This window comes from Canis lupus, chromosome 17, assembly GCF_003254725.2.
Source record: "Canis lupus dingo isolate Sandy chromosome 17, ASM325472v2, whole genome shotgun sequence".
NCBI classification, from domain to species: Eukaryota; Metazoa; Chordata; class Mammalia; order Carnivora; family Canidae; genus Canis; species Canis lupus.
This window is the reverse complement of record NC_064259.1, coordinates 60697809-60713129: the sequence shown is the minus strand read 5'-3', so window position 1 is coordinate 60713129 and position 15321 is coordinate 60697809. Positions and strand designations below refer to the sequence as shown.

General features: G+C 46.5%; 3 protein-coding genes across 4 annotated transcripts in view; 1 reads left to right on the top strand and 2 right to left on the bottom strand.

Annotated features, from left to right (window-relative positions):
- Positions 1 to 1433: 1433 nt before the first annotated feature.
- OAZ3 (ornithine decarboxylase antizyme 3) lies at positions 1434 to 4840 on the bottom strand (the record flags this gene model as incomplete). The annotated part of the gene is given in 6 exon segments (XM_025452972.3): positions 1434 to 1681; positions 2606 to 2691; positions 3362 to 3537; positions 4247 to 4321; positions 4323 to 4383; positions 4668 to 4840. Coding segments are annotated over 6 exon segments (714 nt in total), but the record flags the coding sequence as incomplete, so codon positions are not given.
- Positions 4733 to 15321, bottom strand: part of RIIAD1 (regulatory subunit of type II PKA R-subunit domain containing 1) — a 37595-nt gene continuing 27006 nt past the window's right edge. For both annotated transcript variants that reach the window (XM_049095334.1, XM_049095333.1), the window contains exon 5: positions 4733 to 4817. The gene's annotated coding sequence lies outside the window, so the exon portion shown is untranslated. The remainder of the gene's footprint in view (positions 4818 to 15321) is intronic.
- On the top strand, positions 7088 to 11417 carry MRPL9 (mitochondrial ribosomal protein L9). The gene is made up of 7 exons (XM_025452971.3): positions 7088 to 7246; positions 7419 to 7575; positions 7967 to 8091; positions 8308 to 8358; positions 10089 to 10190; positions 10684 to 10767; positions 10883 to 11417. Exons 1-7 carry the CDS (start codon positions 7127 to 7129, stop codon positions 11015 to 11017), a joined length of 774 nt encoding a protein of 257 aa, XP_025308756.1. The 5' UTR covers positions 7088 to 7126; the 3' UTR covers positions 11018 to 11417.

Here is a 15321-nt window from a genome sequence, read left to right as displayed (position 1 = left end):
CCAGTGAGAACTATGAGGTGACTTGGAAGTGGATATCAAAAGTAGCATAGTAATGTGGGTGGTGGATTAATGGCAAATGAACAGGGATGGCTTTTTAAGGACCAGTAAGGTGAATTGCAAAACTTAAAACTAGCACATAAGGATGCCTTGTGCAGTTTCTTTTTTTTTTTTTTTTTAAGATTTTTATTTATGACACAGAGAAAGAGAGAGGCAGAGGGAGAAGCAGGCTCCATGCAGGGAGCCCGATGTGGGAGTCAATCTGAGACTCCAGGATCATGCCCTGAGTCGAAGGCAGACGCTCAACCATTGAGCCACCCAGGCATGCCTGTGCAGGTTTTTTTTTTTTTTTTTTTTTTTAATTTTTATTTATTTATGAGAGTCACAGAGAGAGAGAGAGAGAGGCAGAGACACAGGCAGAGGGAGAAGCAGGCTCCATGCACCGGGAGCCCGATGTGGGATTCGATCCCGGGTCTCCAGGATCGCGCCCTGGGCCAAAGGCAGGCGCCAAACCGCTGCGCCACCCAGGGATCCCTGTGCAGGGTTTTAAATCTAGGAATTACACCTACCCATATACTGCATAGCAACTATGTTTTCCCATATTTTTCTATGGGAAAGAAAGGTTTTAGCAGAAAGGCTAAAGGAGCATCTCTGATGAGTAGCTTGTGAGGTCGTAGAAGAATCAGTGAAGGGCTGCCATTGGTCTGGCAGTGAACCCACCCCCCAAGCAGGCTCCACCTGAGGGGTTGGCACTGCTCAACAACCGGGTCATGAGGCCTGATAGTTGCCAGGTCCTTGGCCCCTTGGCATTCACCCTTAAGTAGACGATCCCTGATACAAATCATTCATAGGACTTGTTGCTCAGGGAAATGAGTGGGGCCTCATTCCTATTACTTCCTATTACTCTGCATACAAGTCTGTGCCTTTAATATGGCCTTTAGGTCTCGTCAGTTAACAGCCCAATCAGGCAGGTTCCTTATTCTTTCAACACAACCCTGTACTTGTCTGGGTTGCCCTCTTCTATGCTTTCTTATTTTGTCTGTTGAAATCCTCTCAAGCCAAAGCTGTGGGACTGTGGAATCTGGGTACCTTCTTGGGTTTCCTCCATGTCTAAAGTGGAGGAATTAGTACTTCTCTAATTTGAACTGAAATATATGGAAAAAAATCTTCCCAACAAGGCTTAAGTCTTTCTGAATTCCCTAGAGCCTGGTTTTTGCTCTTGGTAAGTGCTCAGTAAATGGTTAGGATAAGTAAATGGCTTTGGGAGTAGGGAGAAACACAAAGGAACCTAAAATCCTTGGCTCCCTTCTCCCTCTGGTTCAGGTCCCTCTGATTTTTTCCCCCCACTAAATATTTATCTTATTGTCAATTCAGCTCTATAAGGCTCTTTTTCAGCCAACCCCGTGCCTTTCCCCCTCCCAAGAAATCGTGAACACTTGAGGATTGCACTACCCTTTATTCTAGGATGGAAGGTATCCTAAGTCACATCCTGGTTCCCATTTATCAAGGCTCCCAGCCCCTCTCAGTAGGAATAAGCATGTTCAAGGAGGCTCACTGGGCAGGTGGCCAAGGTCCCTTTCAAGGGGATACACCATAAAGATGACATTGTCCCAGGGAGGGAGGGCAGGGTGATCTGGTCTGACCAACTCAAACCCCATGTAGCTGAAAGCCCGTAGCAGGGCACCTGTGAAAAGAGAAGAAAATTAGAACACTTTTGAGGCTCCATACAATGATTCCCCTAGATTTGGCTGCTTTCAAGAACGAGGGAGTGGCTGGGGGGAAGCCATGTAGTATAGGCATTAGGGTGATGTGGTATGGACTAGCAGACCTAGACTCCAGCCGTGGCTCTAACATTTACTTAGCTTTGTGACATTCTATAAGTTAACCTTCCTGAACTCCAGTTTTCTCATTTGTAAGATGGGAGTCATAGAACCTTCCTCACAGAACTTTAAATAAGCCGATGTTTATGAAGCCCAACATGATGGTGTAAGCTCCTGACCATCTACTGCCTTAATGACCAACAGAGTATGAGGGAATAGGTCATAGTTTCTGTAACATGTGCTCCAAGCATCTGGTTAAATATATTCCTACCCTCCTAGCCCTATGCCTCACACTGTCCATGTTTAACATGTTTGAGGTCCCTTCTATCCCACCAGTTACATGCCTTAATGGTTCTCTGTTAATTTCCCCACTGTTGGGATGCCTGGATGGCTTAGCGCTTTAGCACCTGCCTTTGGCCCAGGGTGTGATCTTGGAGTCCCAGGATCGAGTCCCGCATCAGGCTTCCTGCATGGAGCCTGTTTCTCCCTCTGCCTGTCTCTGCCTGCCCCTCTCTCTCTCTCATGAATAAATAAAATCTTAAAAAAAAAAAAAATCACCAGTGCTGCTTCAGTCTGGCTTCTGACCTCTACCTGCAGGGCCTTCCTCATAATCCCAGTGTAATTTGAATACACAAAAGTGCTAGGTGCCTTCATTTGGGGAGGGGGGCAGTTTAAATCCCTGAAATGCCTCTTCTCTTAAAGAGTGAGGAGAAAAGGGTCCTCTACAAAGGAAAAGTTGCTGTCAACTGCTTCAGCACCACAGGCCAGGAAGGACAGCCCATCCCCACCTCTGTCATTCCGGTTGTTTTGGAAGTTTACAAACACGGAGTCCACATTGGTCTTCTCCTCCACATACTCCAGTGTTGCAGTCAAACTAGGGGCCAGAGGGAAGAATCACAGTGTTTAGTGAACTAAAAATCCAGACCCTTACTTGGAGTAGAAGAAATCTTATTGCTCAATGTTTTTTGACCTAAGCCAGGAAGTGAAAGTTGATGAACTTGCATTGATTTTTTTTTTTTCTCTGAAAGCCAAGGATTGCACACAATAGAACTGACACCCATGCCCCGCAAGGGGCCTGAGGAGAAGAAACTGCTCTATAAAGACAAACAGAAGGCGCACATCCTATTATTCAACTATTTATGGATCCTCACTTCTGTGTTTCTGAATCTGAGTCCAGCAGCCTCCTGTGGGCTGTTATTCCTGGAAGTCCAGATTCTCGCTTGGCTCACAGGCTTGTCTGCACACCACTTCAGTGGTATGAAAGTATCAACCCTCATAGGTTAACCTACCCACTACCTGATTATGACATAAAAGAAGGAAACCTGGGCAGCCCGGGTGGCTCAGCGGTTTCAGCCCAGGGTGTGATCCTGGAGACCTGGGATCTAGTCCCACTTCGGGTTCCCTACACGCAGCCTGCTTCTCCCTCTGCCTGTGTCTCTGCCTCTTTCTGTCTCTCATGAATAAATAAAATCTTAAAAAAAGAAAACCTCCTGCCTCTTCCTCTCTCACCCTCCTTCCCTGCTTTCCCTTCTGGGCTTAGTCACCTTTCCCGGTTGCCTTGATCCAAGGCCCGATATGGAATATCCAGGAAGAGTCGATGGTCACAGAGAAGACCGTGCCAATGGGTAGAGGTCTGGGGGGTGAGGCGGAAATGGAAGTCTAACTGCACTGGGTCCTGGTGGAGCAGAGGGTCAGTAGCCAGCACCGTCAGCTTCCCAACCTGGAAAAGAAAAAAGTAATAGTTTCCTATGCTCATCTCAAATTGCAGGCCAATTTGTGTCTGAGAAAGCAAATTGGCTGACAGGGAGCCTGGGAGAATTGGAGCCAAAGTCTTACTCTATCCCGTAATCCTAGGACCTAATTCTCTATGGTAGAGCTTTTCTTGATATCAAACAATCTAGAAAGGAGTCAGTGCAGTTGCAGTACCGCTGCCTGCTCACCTCACCTGAGGGATGCACCAACCCTTCAGAAACTTAAATCCGTTTATTCCTTAAGCAACATTGTGTCATTTGTTTACTGTCTCACTGATAATGCTCTTCCACTTCTTTCCGTTATAGGGGTTTTCTCTGAATTCTATTTCTCATTTAAAGTGCAGAGGTCACCCACAGGCATGTTACTGCAGTGTGATACAGGGGCAAGTTGAGTTCTGGGTTCTAGTTCCTGCTTAGCATCTAAGCAACTTTATGTCCCAGAAGTCTGCTCTGCTCTTTGTTCCCACTTCCTCTTTTCCTATTCTGTTTTTCGCCACCAGCTCTGTGACCTTGATTTAATATTTCTGGGTCAGAGTCCTTGTTTCTAAAGCAAGTAGCTATTATACATGAGTTCCAAGATCTACAATTTTCCAACTAGCTAATACCCCTTCTTCACAAGGTACTATTAACATTACGCCAGGGGTTCCCCAGCACGGCACCAGTACACAGTCCACTTACCGAGTATAATTCTTTAAACTGGTTGTGATCACCCTGCTCAGTGCTTCTGACCACCTGAAGGCCTGCTAGGGACTCAGGAGCACTGAAGGCAGGAACGGGGCCGGAGTGTCAAGTCCTCCCGTTCCTTATAAGTGATGCTGGTTGGAAAAAGAGCCCCAAGTTAGTTCCCTCTGCATCTGAGAAGAGAGGATCATAACTTCCAGGTACATAGGACTAGGATCTGGCACTGTCTTCTGTATCTTCTGTGAACCAGCCTGTTTCCATTCTCCCAGGCCAGCCAGATGGAATAATTTTAAAGTTCCATGCCAGCCTTCTATCCTATTTTGCTATTATCTCTTGCCACTTGGAAATTTCCTGCAAATTCTTTTATTTTTCCTGACAGTTTACATAAACAACTATAAGTAGAGATGAAAGTAAGTACCTTTTATAACAAGGCAGCATCTTCTCCCGGAGGGTGATCCGGTATTTGTAGCAGTAAAGGTAATAGGCGTATGGTGACCAGATCGGGTAGAGGTAGTTCCGTGTTTTTCCCCTCTTGATGTAAGAAAGGGAGAAGGCAGAGGGGCGTGACCTGTAACAAGGCAGTTTCTCAGTTCAGTGCCTCCCTGCGGCAAAGTGAGGTTCAGAAACGGGTGACAGAGGTTCAGGCAACCTGGTGTCATTGTGACCCAGTGGGCACTATGACATGGGCAAGGAGTCAGCCCTTAGGTCGCTTCAGGGCTCCACTCTGCTGCTCCCCTACCCCACCCAGCCCCCTTAACTAAGGCTCCTGTTCATCTAGTATGTATTTCATGGCTGTACTGCCATTAAAATACTTTACTTTCTGTACTGATTGTAAACAGCCCTGCCTGAGCACTTGTCAAGGGCACCCAACCTGGCCCCTTATTCTGGCACATGCATGCATGTGTGTGCGCACTATCGAGCAATACACACATACACCGTCCCACTTCAGCAACTAAATGGTTCGTGTCTGACACTGTAGATTTCCAAGGCCCTGATCCAATGTCTGATCTGATATGTTGGTTCCCAGTTCCTATCAATTTGATATTTTTATTACCATCCCTACCTTTAATAATCCAGGGGTGCTACACATCGTTGAATTATTTCATTGCCTTGTAAAGTAAGAATTGCAAACTAAAAGCCTCCAGGAGCCAGGACAGCTAATGAAAATTAGTAGAGCTCCTGGGTGGGGCTGTAGCAAAAGGGAAAGTTCATACCCTAAAAGAAGCTGACAACTCAGCTCCAACCAGTTGAAGAAATACACTCCGTGGTCCCAGTTTGTATAATTTTCAACATAAAATGGAAAGTTAAATTCCTCAAATTTTTTCACTAGTGGCTATTAACTCAAATCGATGAAAAAAAAAAAAAGCCAACATTTGTGAGCAAAATTTGATTCTGTGGTCACCAGTTTGAGCCCTCTGCATATTCATTCATCCATTCAACATATATTGAGGGCCCACTGAAAGCCAGACAGTATTCTAGGTGATCGGGATACACCAGTAAACAAAACAAAGATCCCTGCTTAATGGAACTTAGCTTTTAACAGAAGACAGGGGCACCTGGGTGGCTTAGTCAGTTAAACACCCAACTCTTGATTTTGGCTCAGGTCATGTAGCATGGGGCTCCCTGCTCAGTGGGAAGTCTGTCTGTCTCCCTCTCCCTCTCCCTGCTTACATGCTCTCTTTATTTATTTTTTTTACATGCTCTCTTTAATAAGTAAATCTTTAACAGTGAGAAGACAAACATAAACAATAAACAAAATTTAGTATGTTAGGTGATAACTGCTGTGGAGAAAAGAGCAGGATAAAGGAAGATCAGGAGTGTGAAGGGGTGGGGCAGGCTAGAGAAATAAATTGGGTGATCCAAAGAGAGAGACCTCATTGAAAAGGTGATGTTTAGTCAAAGGCTTGAGGGAGGTGAGGGAGTTTAGCCAAGCCAACATGGGGTGGAGGGGGGAGCATTCCATTCCTAAACTACAGCCAGTGCAAAAGTCCTGAGAAGAAAATGCCTGAGGTTTTCAAGAAATAGGCCATAGTGTAAGCTTTGAGAAAAGCAGATGAAGTCAGCTAATGGGCCAGATTAGGGAGGCCTTGTAAACGACTACGCAGCCCTTTTCTTTTACTGTAGGAGGGAAGTCACTGCAAAGTTTTGGGTAGAGGGATGACATGACCTGATGTATGCTGGATTTTTTGTTTTGTTTTGTTTTGTTTTAAAGATCCTGATTGTTGTGTTGTAAATAAACTGTGGAACACTAAGGCAGATTTGCCAAGAGTCTCCTGCAGTTATCCAGGAGAAAGACAGTGTCTCATTCCAGGCTAAAGCATTGGAAGTGGTGGGAAGTGGTTGGATTCTGGAAATAGTTTAAAGATAGAACCCCCCGAATTTCCTGGAGTCTGAGAACTGAAAGAATAGTTTCCATCATTGAGCTGGGAAGGCTGCAGGGGAGGCAGTTTGAGGCGGGGTATAGAGATGGGTTTAGTGTGAAGCATGTTAACTTTAAATTGTCCATCAGAGGGACGCCCCGGTGGCTCAGCGGTTGAACGTCTGCCTTCGGCTCAGGGCGTGATCGAGTCCCACGTGGGTCTCCCTGCACGGAGCCTGCTTCTCCCTCTGCCTGTCTCTGTCTGTGTGTGTGTGTGTGTCATGAATAAATAAGTACAATCTTAAAAAAAAAAAAAAAATCTAAAGGAAAAGTGAGAGAGGAGCTCCCGGAGAGGAGCGCGCGGCCTCAGCTTCCCGGGCTCCCCGCCCCGCCGTGAGGCTCAGGCCCCGTAGCTCGGGTCCGCCCCGCCCCGCCCCGCGCCCCGCCCCGCCCCCCCGCGCCCCTCCTCCCCACCGCCCGGGCAGCGCCGTGGCCTGTCGTGCGCCTGCGCCGGGAACATGGCGGCCGCCGCGGGGCTGTCGCTGCTGCTGCGCCGAGCGCCGCGTGGGCTGCTGCTCCCGAGACTCGCGGGGGCCGCCCCCGGCCCAGAGCGCGACTTCAGCCTCTCTCACAGCCGGGTGAGGGCCAGCTCTGAGCGGGGGCGGGTCCTCCCCTGGCCCGAATTTGTTCCGGGGGAGCGCGGGCTGGGGGTGGCGGGCGGCCCCCGGGAGCCCTGTGCTGGCGGGCCGAGGCCGGCAGCGGCGCCCCGGGGGACTCGCTCACGCCCGCTCGCCCGCTCCCCGCCGCCAGGGCACGGTCATCGTGGAGCGCTGGTGGCAGGTGCCGCTGGCCGGAGAGGGCCGGAAGCCGCGCCTGCACCGGCGACACCGGGTCTACAGGCTGGTGGAGGACACGAAGCACGGGCCCAGGGGCGGCCTGGAGCTCATCCTCACGCGGTCGGTGGAAGGTAAGGCCCGCCACACGCTCCTGCCGAGGCTGGCTGCTCAGCTGCTTTCGCCCTTTCTCTGTATTCGAGAAGCAGCAGCCGTCAGAGGTACTGTGGTCGCGCCATTGCCTTCCCGCGTCGAACAAGGACCGCGAATGCAGCGACGTCAGGAACGGTGTGCAGGGAGAGGGAGGCCGAAGGGCGCGTGCCACAGCCACGGAAGCCCTGGAGGGAACGGCTCTTCTTTGCAAAGGGAATTAGAAGTCTCTTAAGTGTTGTTCTTAGTGACTATTAACATTTTTTGTAGGAGGAATAAGCTCCGCGAGAGACTAAGAGAGACTAAGAGACGTGCCTTTCTTTGATCATCTCCTTAGGCCCTCCTAAGTGCAATGTCTCATGTTCTCCTTGTCAGGACTTGGAGTCCGGGGTGACCTGGTCTCGGTGAAGAAATCTTTGGGCCGGAATCGACTACTACCTCAAGGTCTGGCTGTATATGCATCCCCTGAAAACAAGAAACTGTTTGAGGAGGAGAAATTGGTGAGCACAAAGGAAGGCAGAGGGACTTGGAGGAATAGAATCTTAAAATTTCTTCTAGCAACTTCCTTTCCTTTGCTGTCTAACTTAAAAATGAAGTGGGGATTACAAGAACAGGAATCCAGAAACCTGGCCTATGTCCAGCATAGTAAGAGTTCGATATTTATCATGGACTCATTTTTCTTTTTCTTTTTTTTTATCTTTAATTCCCTTTTCCAGCTAAGACAAGAAGGAAAATTAGAGAAAATACAGACCAGGACAGGTGAGATGGTGAGTAAAAACATAGAAAGTTGTTACTTATTTGTCACCTAAGGAATTACCAATTTCTTCCTGAGGCTCCTTGATTTCCTTGAAATCTCCTAATTGCAGACACAAATGTTGGAGAAAGGGGAAATGTCTGGCTGCCATAACTGGTATTGAGACCTCCTGGGAGGTCCTTACTCATTGGATGAAGTGCCCTAGCTTATTGAGGAAGGCGCCAGCCCAGTACCAGGGGATCCATGGAAGAGTATGAGATGAGGGCTCTGCCTCCGTGGGTATTTTCAGACAAGTGGCAGAGAACAGAGACATGTGAGAAAGTGATCAGTAACCTCAAGGCAGTATAAGAATGATGTGGACCAAAAAGGATTAGGGTGATTGGAGAGGGCTTCTTTTCAGATGGGATCGAATTGAGGGTTTAGTAGGCTTTCTATCTAGGAGGATAGAAAAGATATAAAGGTATTTGTTTCTTTTAAGATTTTATTTATTTATTCATGAGAGACACAGAGAGAGAGAGAGGCAGAGACAGGCAGAGGGAGAATCAGGCTCCATGCAGGGAGCCCAATGTGCGACTCCCAGGACCTCGGAATCATGCCTTAGGCCAAGGGCAGACACTCATCCACTGAGCCATCCAGGAGTCCCCAGGCATGTTTTTAACAAACATCTTCTAGCAAAAGCAGAGGACTTACACAGGGTAATATTATAAAACATATGGCTTACTTCATTCTGTAAACAGGGAGAAATTGTTAATGGGGTAGTGGTAGGATTGAAGGGCCAGAAGTACTGAGTTAATATGGTCTGTGAGGGGATCCCTGGGTGGCTCAGTGGTTTGGCACCTGCCTTCGGCCCAGGGCGTTATCCTGGAGTCCCGGGATCAAGTCCCACATCAGGCTCCCTGCATAGAGCCTGCTTCTCCCTCTGCCTGTGTCTCTGCCTTTCTCTCTGTGTGTGTCTGTCATGAATAAATAAATAAAATAAATATATATATATATATATTATCTGTGAAAGTCATTCTAGCCTGGGACACCTGGGTGGTTCAGTCTAGTTAAACATCGACTCTTGATTTTGGCTCAGGTCATGATCTCAGGGTTGTGAGACTGAGCCCCACGTTGGGCTCTGTATTGAGTGTGGAGCCTGCTTAAGATTCTCTCTCCTTCTGCCCCCTCCCCACTCATACGCTCTCTTAAAAAAAAAAAAAAAAGAAGAAGAAGAAGAAAGTCAGTCTGTCTTGAGATATACCACTGATCCCCATTGACAAGTCTAACTTTAGGGTTTTTTGTTTTTTTTTTTTTCTAAAATTTAATTTATTTCTTCATGAAAGATACAGAGAGACAGGCAGAGACATAAGCAAAGGGAGAAGCAGGCTCCCAGTGGGGAGCCTTATATGGGACTCAATCCTGGGACCCCAGGATCATGACCTGAGCCAAAGGCAGATGCTCAAACTGCGGAGCCACCCAGGTGCCCCAATAAGTCTAACTTTGACATGGTCTATCTCTCCTTGCTTAGGAACAACCAGGTATAACAGGGGGAACAACCTTCCCCTCTGCAGTATCACTAAAACATCTTTCTACAAAATCACCCCTGAGACAATAGGAATGTTCTGTCTTTCCCCTTCATCTTCTCGCCTATATGCTTGAGGCAGAAATTGTGCCGTTTCCTGAACTCAGACCTCGTGCCTCTTGCTAACAACATTATTCTTTGATCACAACTCTAACTTATGTCCCGTTTATAATTCCTGTCAGACAGTGAAATTTCTGAGAAGCTGTCACCTGGAGGTGGGGATGAAGAACAACATCAAATGGGAACTAAATCCCGAAATAGTTGCCCGCCATTTCTTCAAAAATGTGAGTGTTCCCAAATACTACTATACCTCAGAGGGTAGAAGCTACCCCTGGGAAGGAGGCCCAGGATTGATCCTTTGTTAGGGAAGGCTGGAGTTAGGGAAAGTGTTGGTTGGTGGCAGGGGTTGTGGGAGGGAAATGGCTAAGGGTTAAGGATGATCAGAATTTGAAGACTGACAGGAAAAGATGGTATCATTTATTTCCTCTCTAGCTAGGGAAAACCTAGGAAATGTGACTCACTGAGTAGTTTATACTTTTGTGGATGAAGTGATTTTGGTCTCAAGACCTGTTTCTCTCAGTGAATCTTCTTCCCTCTCTGAGAAATTAGGACTTTCTCTACCACTATCCATGGAGGTCTCTGCCCTCCCATAGGATCAGCCAGGGTAAACTCTTCAGTTTTATTCATTCCTATACAGGAAATTCCAGAACCTTCTTTGAGGTTGCCTACAATTGCATTAATGTAAACAGAGCTCCTTTTGGTTATGACCTTTTGCAGCTTGGTGTTGTGGTCGCCCCACATGCATTAAAGTTACCAGAAGAGCCCATCACACGGTGGGGCGAGTACTGGTGTGAGGTGACGGTGAGTGTGTCACATACTGTCTCCTTTCTCTGGCTGGGTAAAAAGCTGGGATTGGGTGGTAGTAGTTCTTATCTGCCCAGCTGACCTCTGAGGATTCCTGTCATTTTGTGTACAGGTAAATGGACTTGACACTGTGAGAGTACCTATGTCTGTGGTGAAGTTTGAGAGGCCCAAGACCAAAAGATACAAGTACTGGTTAGCCCAGCAAGCTGCCAAGGGAATGGCCCCCACCAACTCCCAGACGATCTGAACCTTCTCTCCCTCAAAAGCAGAAGAACAGATTCAGAGGAGCAGTGGAGCAACAGTGGGCCAGCGCCCTGTTACCACTCTCAGCTCTGACCAAATAATGAAATGTTAGCATATGGGGACATCAGCCTAAACTGCGTGTACACATTGAACCCTCTGTATATCCCACCCCCGACTTTGACCGTTAGCACATCAGGCCTTCCTGGGACGGTCTTACTCAAGGAGTACCAGGTTGTAGATTTGATAAGCTGAATATTAATAGATGAAATAGTCTAGATCCTGTTGAGCCTGGAATTTGTTGGAACAAATGGAAGAGCTAGCTACTGTCTCTAGTACCGGTCTCATTCTCATATAAACTGAACATTTGTATCTCAAGAGGAAATAAAGAGGTTGTGTTCTTTTTATTTTTCGTATTTTTTTTTATGGCAGTGATACAGTATGTACTATAGTTAATTTTATGCAGTTATGATTTAATACTGCACCTTCATGTTTACATTTCCCTCAACTGCAAACGGTGCTATGTATGGTTAAGTGTTCGTGTACATGTTTTAATGAATTTTAACTTTTTAATTTTTTTTAAAGATTTATTTATTTATTTATTTATTCATGATAGACATAGAGAGAGAGAGTGAGAGGCAGAGACACAGGCAGAGGGAGAAGAAGCAGGCCCCATGCTGGGAGCCCGACGCGGGACTTGATCCCGGGACTCCAGGATCGCGCCCTGGGCCAAAGGCAGGCGCCAAACCACTGAGCCACTAAAACTTTTTAAATTTTTTTGGTTGTAGTATACTTCAATCAAAGTATGTTACATTAGTACATTACATGTTACATTAGTCTCAGGTGTAGGCATAGTGATTGGATAATTCTGTATGTTATGCCTTGCTTACCACAAGTATAGCTGCCCTTTGTCACCATGTAACACTATTACAATACCATTGACTATAGAGGTGGTGTTCTTTTTAGATGTTGTTTACCAGTCTTGAGTAGACTGGAGATAGGACCTCCAAGTGGGTTGTCCTCTTGAGCTATTGGGGTTTGGTGCAGAAAGGGAGAATGCATTTGTAGGCTACATCCCATGGGTGCTGTGGGCAATGTACTTAAGTGGATATGTCTTTGGTCTTAAGAATTATTTTTGTTAGGTATATTGATAAAGGCATGAATGGACAATGGATTCTACTTTTCTAAAGGGATCCAAATAAGGCCTAAGGATAATTGTTGGAGAAAATGAAACTAAGATGAAAGAAATTTAAGGAGAACTCTGTTTTGTTTCTATGACCAGCTCCTGAAATTATTAAAAAGATGATCCCTTAGTTTCTAGACTAGGGTTAAGACCTAGGGCTGGTCATTGGGTAATTATGGAATAGGTATCTTGATGGGAGATAAGGGAAGTAGACAGTTCTGCCTAAATTCAAGGCTTGTGAATGGGCCAAAGACCAGCTGTTGACAGATGGATTATGCTAGTCGCTATAGTCACTCAAATATATGAGGTCACAGAGGTTAGGAAGGGTAAAGGGACCATTGACTCTCCTCTCCTTACCAGAAGCTCACAGAAACTTGTTTCTATCATAGTGTTTGAGCTTACTGTCTGAGTAACTTACATTCACATGAGGCCATCCCAGCTAACAGGTCTGGCATCAGCTGCACTGATAACTACAGCCAGCCTCACACTTGCCAGACTCCATAACGCAAGTCTGGCATGGTACTGTTTGAAATTTGCCATTTCGATAATCTCCATCCCTACTGTTAGGATGAAAAGCTCATTTAACACATCTTTCCAGGGATTCCTGGGTGGTTCTGAGCTCTGAGTGGTTGAGCATCTGCCTTTGGTTCAGGGCGTGATCCCTGGATTGAGTCCTGCATCGGACTCCCTGCGGGGAGCCTGCTTGTCCCTCTGCCTGTGTCTCTGCCTCTCTCTGTCTCTCGTGAATAAATAAATAAAATTGTAAAAAAAAAATCTTTCCACACCACGACCATCAGCATCATGGAGTTCTCTGAAATTGTCTGAGCAGCGGGCACAACATTCCACACAGCTAATTTCAAAGTGTTTAAATTTTAATTTGTTATAGTGTGAGTCCCTGGCAAAACAGACTGAATTGGAAACTTGTGCACAGGAAGTTTATGACAGGGGAGTCCTCCGAATCAGTACCTGTGGAGGAAGCCTGACTGGGTAGGGGGAGGTTGAACTGAGTGGTCTCAACAAAGATCTTGATCAGCCCCTCACCCTCAAGCTAGGATAGCTGTGTAGAAATGTGTAACCTGTTGAGCCCAGTGGCCAGACATGCATACCCCCACATGGGCCAGGGAAGGGTCATGTGCTTGGGTGAGGTGACTGACTTCAGGCAAAGGCATTTCCCAGGGGGAACCCAGATGAGTGCTGGCAGCATTCTCAGCAGCTTGGGAAATGAATGCCTTAGTCCTGGAATGGGAGATCAGAGCCACATGCTCAGCGCTCTTCAGATCCATTTACTTCATAAGTTCTAGAATAATCCCTTCAGGATCCTGATGGGCCCCTTTTCCTGGGAAAACTAACAGAGGAGGGTCTGGGACAGCTCACAGCCCCTGCTGCTACAGCCATCCTGTCTGCAAAGGGTACTTCTCTCCCTCCTCTACTCCCCATCTAGATTCCTATCTATACCCCACAACTTGTACTTCTGGTTCAGAGAGGTTACCTGATAAGATACCTTTAGGTCTTCAAGGGCCACTGATGCAATTGTTTTATTATCTTGGCCTGAGATAGTGGAGGCAGTTTCAAGAGCTTCATGCTGGCCTTCACTGTGATAGCTTTTACCCTGTATTGGTCAATGTAGTTCTGCCAACTATCAACTATGCCCATCTCAGTTACCCCATTAAAGACCAGTGAAATGACTGCTAGGTGGATCTATTGAACCCAGTAGAACCCCTGAGAGCCATACCTGGGTCTGGAATCCATTTGTCAGCTCATCACCATATACTGCCAATCTAATGGGTCAGTGATGATGCTTCAGATCTGTGGACATCATTATCACGTAGGACCCTGAATGAGATAATTCTTCAAATGTCTGAATATCCCCTTTTTTCCAGTGTGTCTTGTACAAACAAAAGGTCATAAGTCCTTATGGGATAGGACTGGGAGAATTATTACCTTATACACTTGTCATGCTGTTTCAAGGTCCTTTCTCTTAAGAGTCTAGCCTTTCACATCAGTTGTTCCAGCTGAAAAACCGGCTCAGGAAGACTTCCATTTCTACCCATGAAGTGATCACAGCTATAGAAATCTCCTTCCCAGGACTCCTGGGTGGCCCAACAGTTGGGTGCCTGCCTTTGGCTCAGGATGTGATCCTGGAGTCCCAGGATCAAGTCCCAGGTCAGGCTTCCTGCATAGAGCCTGTTTCTCCCTCCGCCTGTGTCTCTGCCTCTCTCTCTGTCATGAATAAATAAGAAAATCTTAAAAAAGAATCACCATTCCACTATAAATAACAAAAAAAATGGACAAAATTTTAATGTTTATGGATATTGAAAAGCAGGTAGTACAGAACTTCATTAAATGAGAAAAGGGAAATAAATGGGGTGAGCCCTCTGATTGCCTCAGTTTATTGCCTAGAGGTAGTTTCCTGCACTGTAGTGTAGGGAGCAGTACAGAGGGGGGAATCCCAAATAAAGCCAGAGATTAGAGCTGGTGGAGGATCATGGAGGATCACTTTCCCCTCCCATGCCAAAGAAGTTCACAGGAAGTTTATTAAAACAATTTTAAATTTTGATTCAATCTCATAACACAAAAATGTCCCAGGTTCCAATAAAAAGACTCCTCATGGGTTGCCTGGCTGGCTCAGTTGGGACTCCTGATCTTGGGGTGGTAAGTTCAAACCCCACCTTGGGCATAGAGATTACTTGGGGAAAAAAAGGTTGTTACATATTGAGGGGAAAAAAGTCTCTCATCATACCAAGAACCAGGAAGATCTCAAACTGAATGAAAAAAGATAGTAAATGCTGATACTGAGATGACAACATGATCGCCAACAGGGCTGAGTCAACATTTATAAAACATTCCACCCAACAGTGAAGTAGACTTTATTTATGCTCCCACAGAACATATACCAAGATAGACCATATCCTGGACCAAAAAATAAATCTCAACCAATTTGAAAATGGAGTCATACAGGGGAGCCTGCATAGCTCAGTCGGTTAAGCATCTGCCTTTGGCTCAGGTCATGATCCCAGAGTCCTGGGATAGAGCCCTGCATCGGGCTCCTCACCCAAGCAAATAGCAAGGAGCTCCTCACCTGCTTCTCTCTCTCTGCCTGCAGCTCCCCCTGCTTGTGCTCTCTCTCT

Excerpts from the sequence above, each read along its gene's own strand:
- MRPL9 (XM_025452971.3), top strand. The coding sequence starts at position 7,127 with ATGGCGGCCGCCGCGGGGCTGTCGCTGCTGCTGCGCCGAGCGCCGCGT. Across the intron at positions 8,092-8,307 it reads TGTTTGAGGAGGAGAAATTG|CTAAGACAAGAAGGAAAATT; the intron begins GTGAGCACAAAG and ends TCCCTTTTCCAG. Across the intron at positions 10,191-10,683 it reads CCCGCCATTTCTTCAAAAAT|CTTGGTGTTGTGGTCGCCCC; the intron begins GTGAGTGTTCCC and ends GACCTTTTGCAG.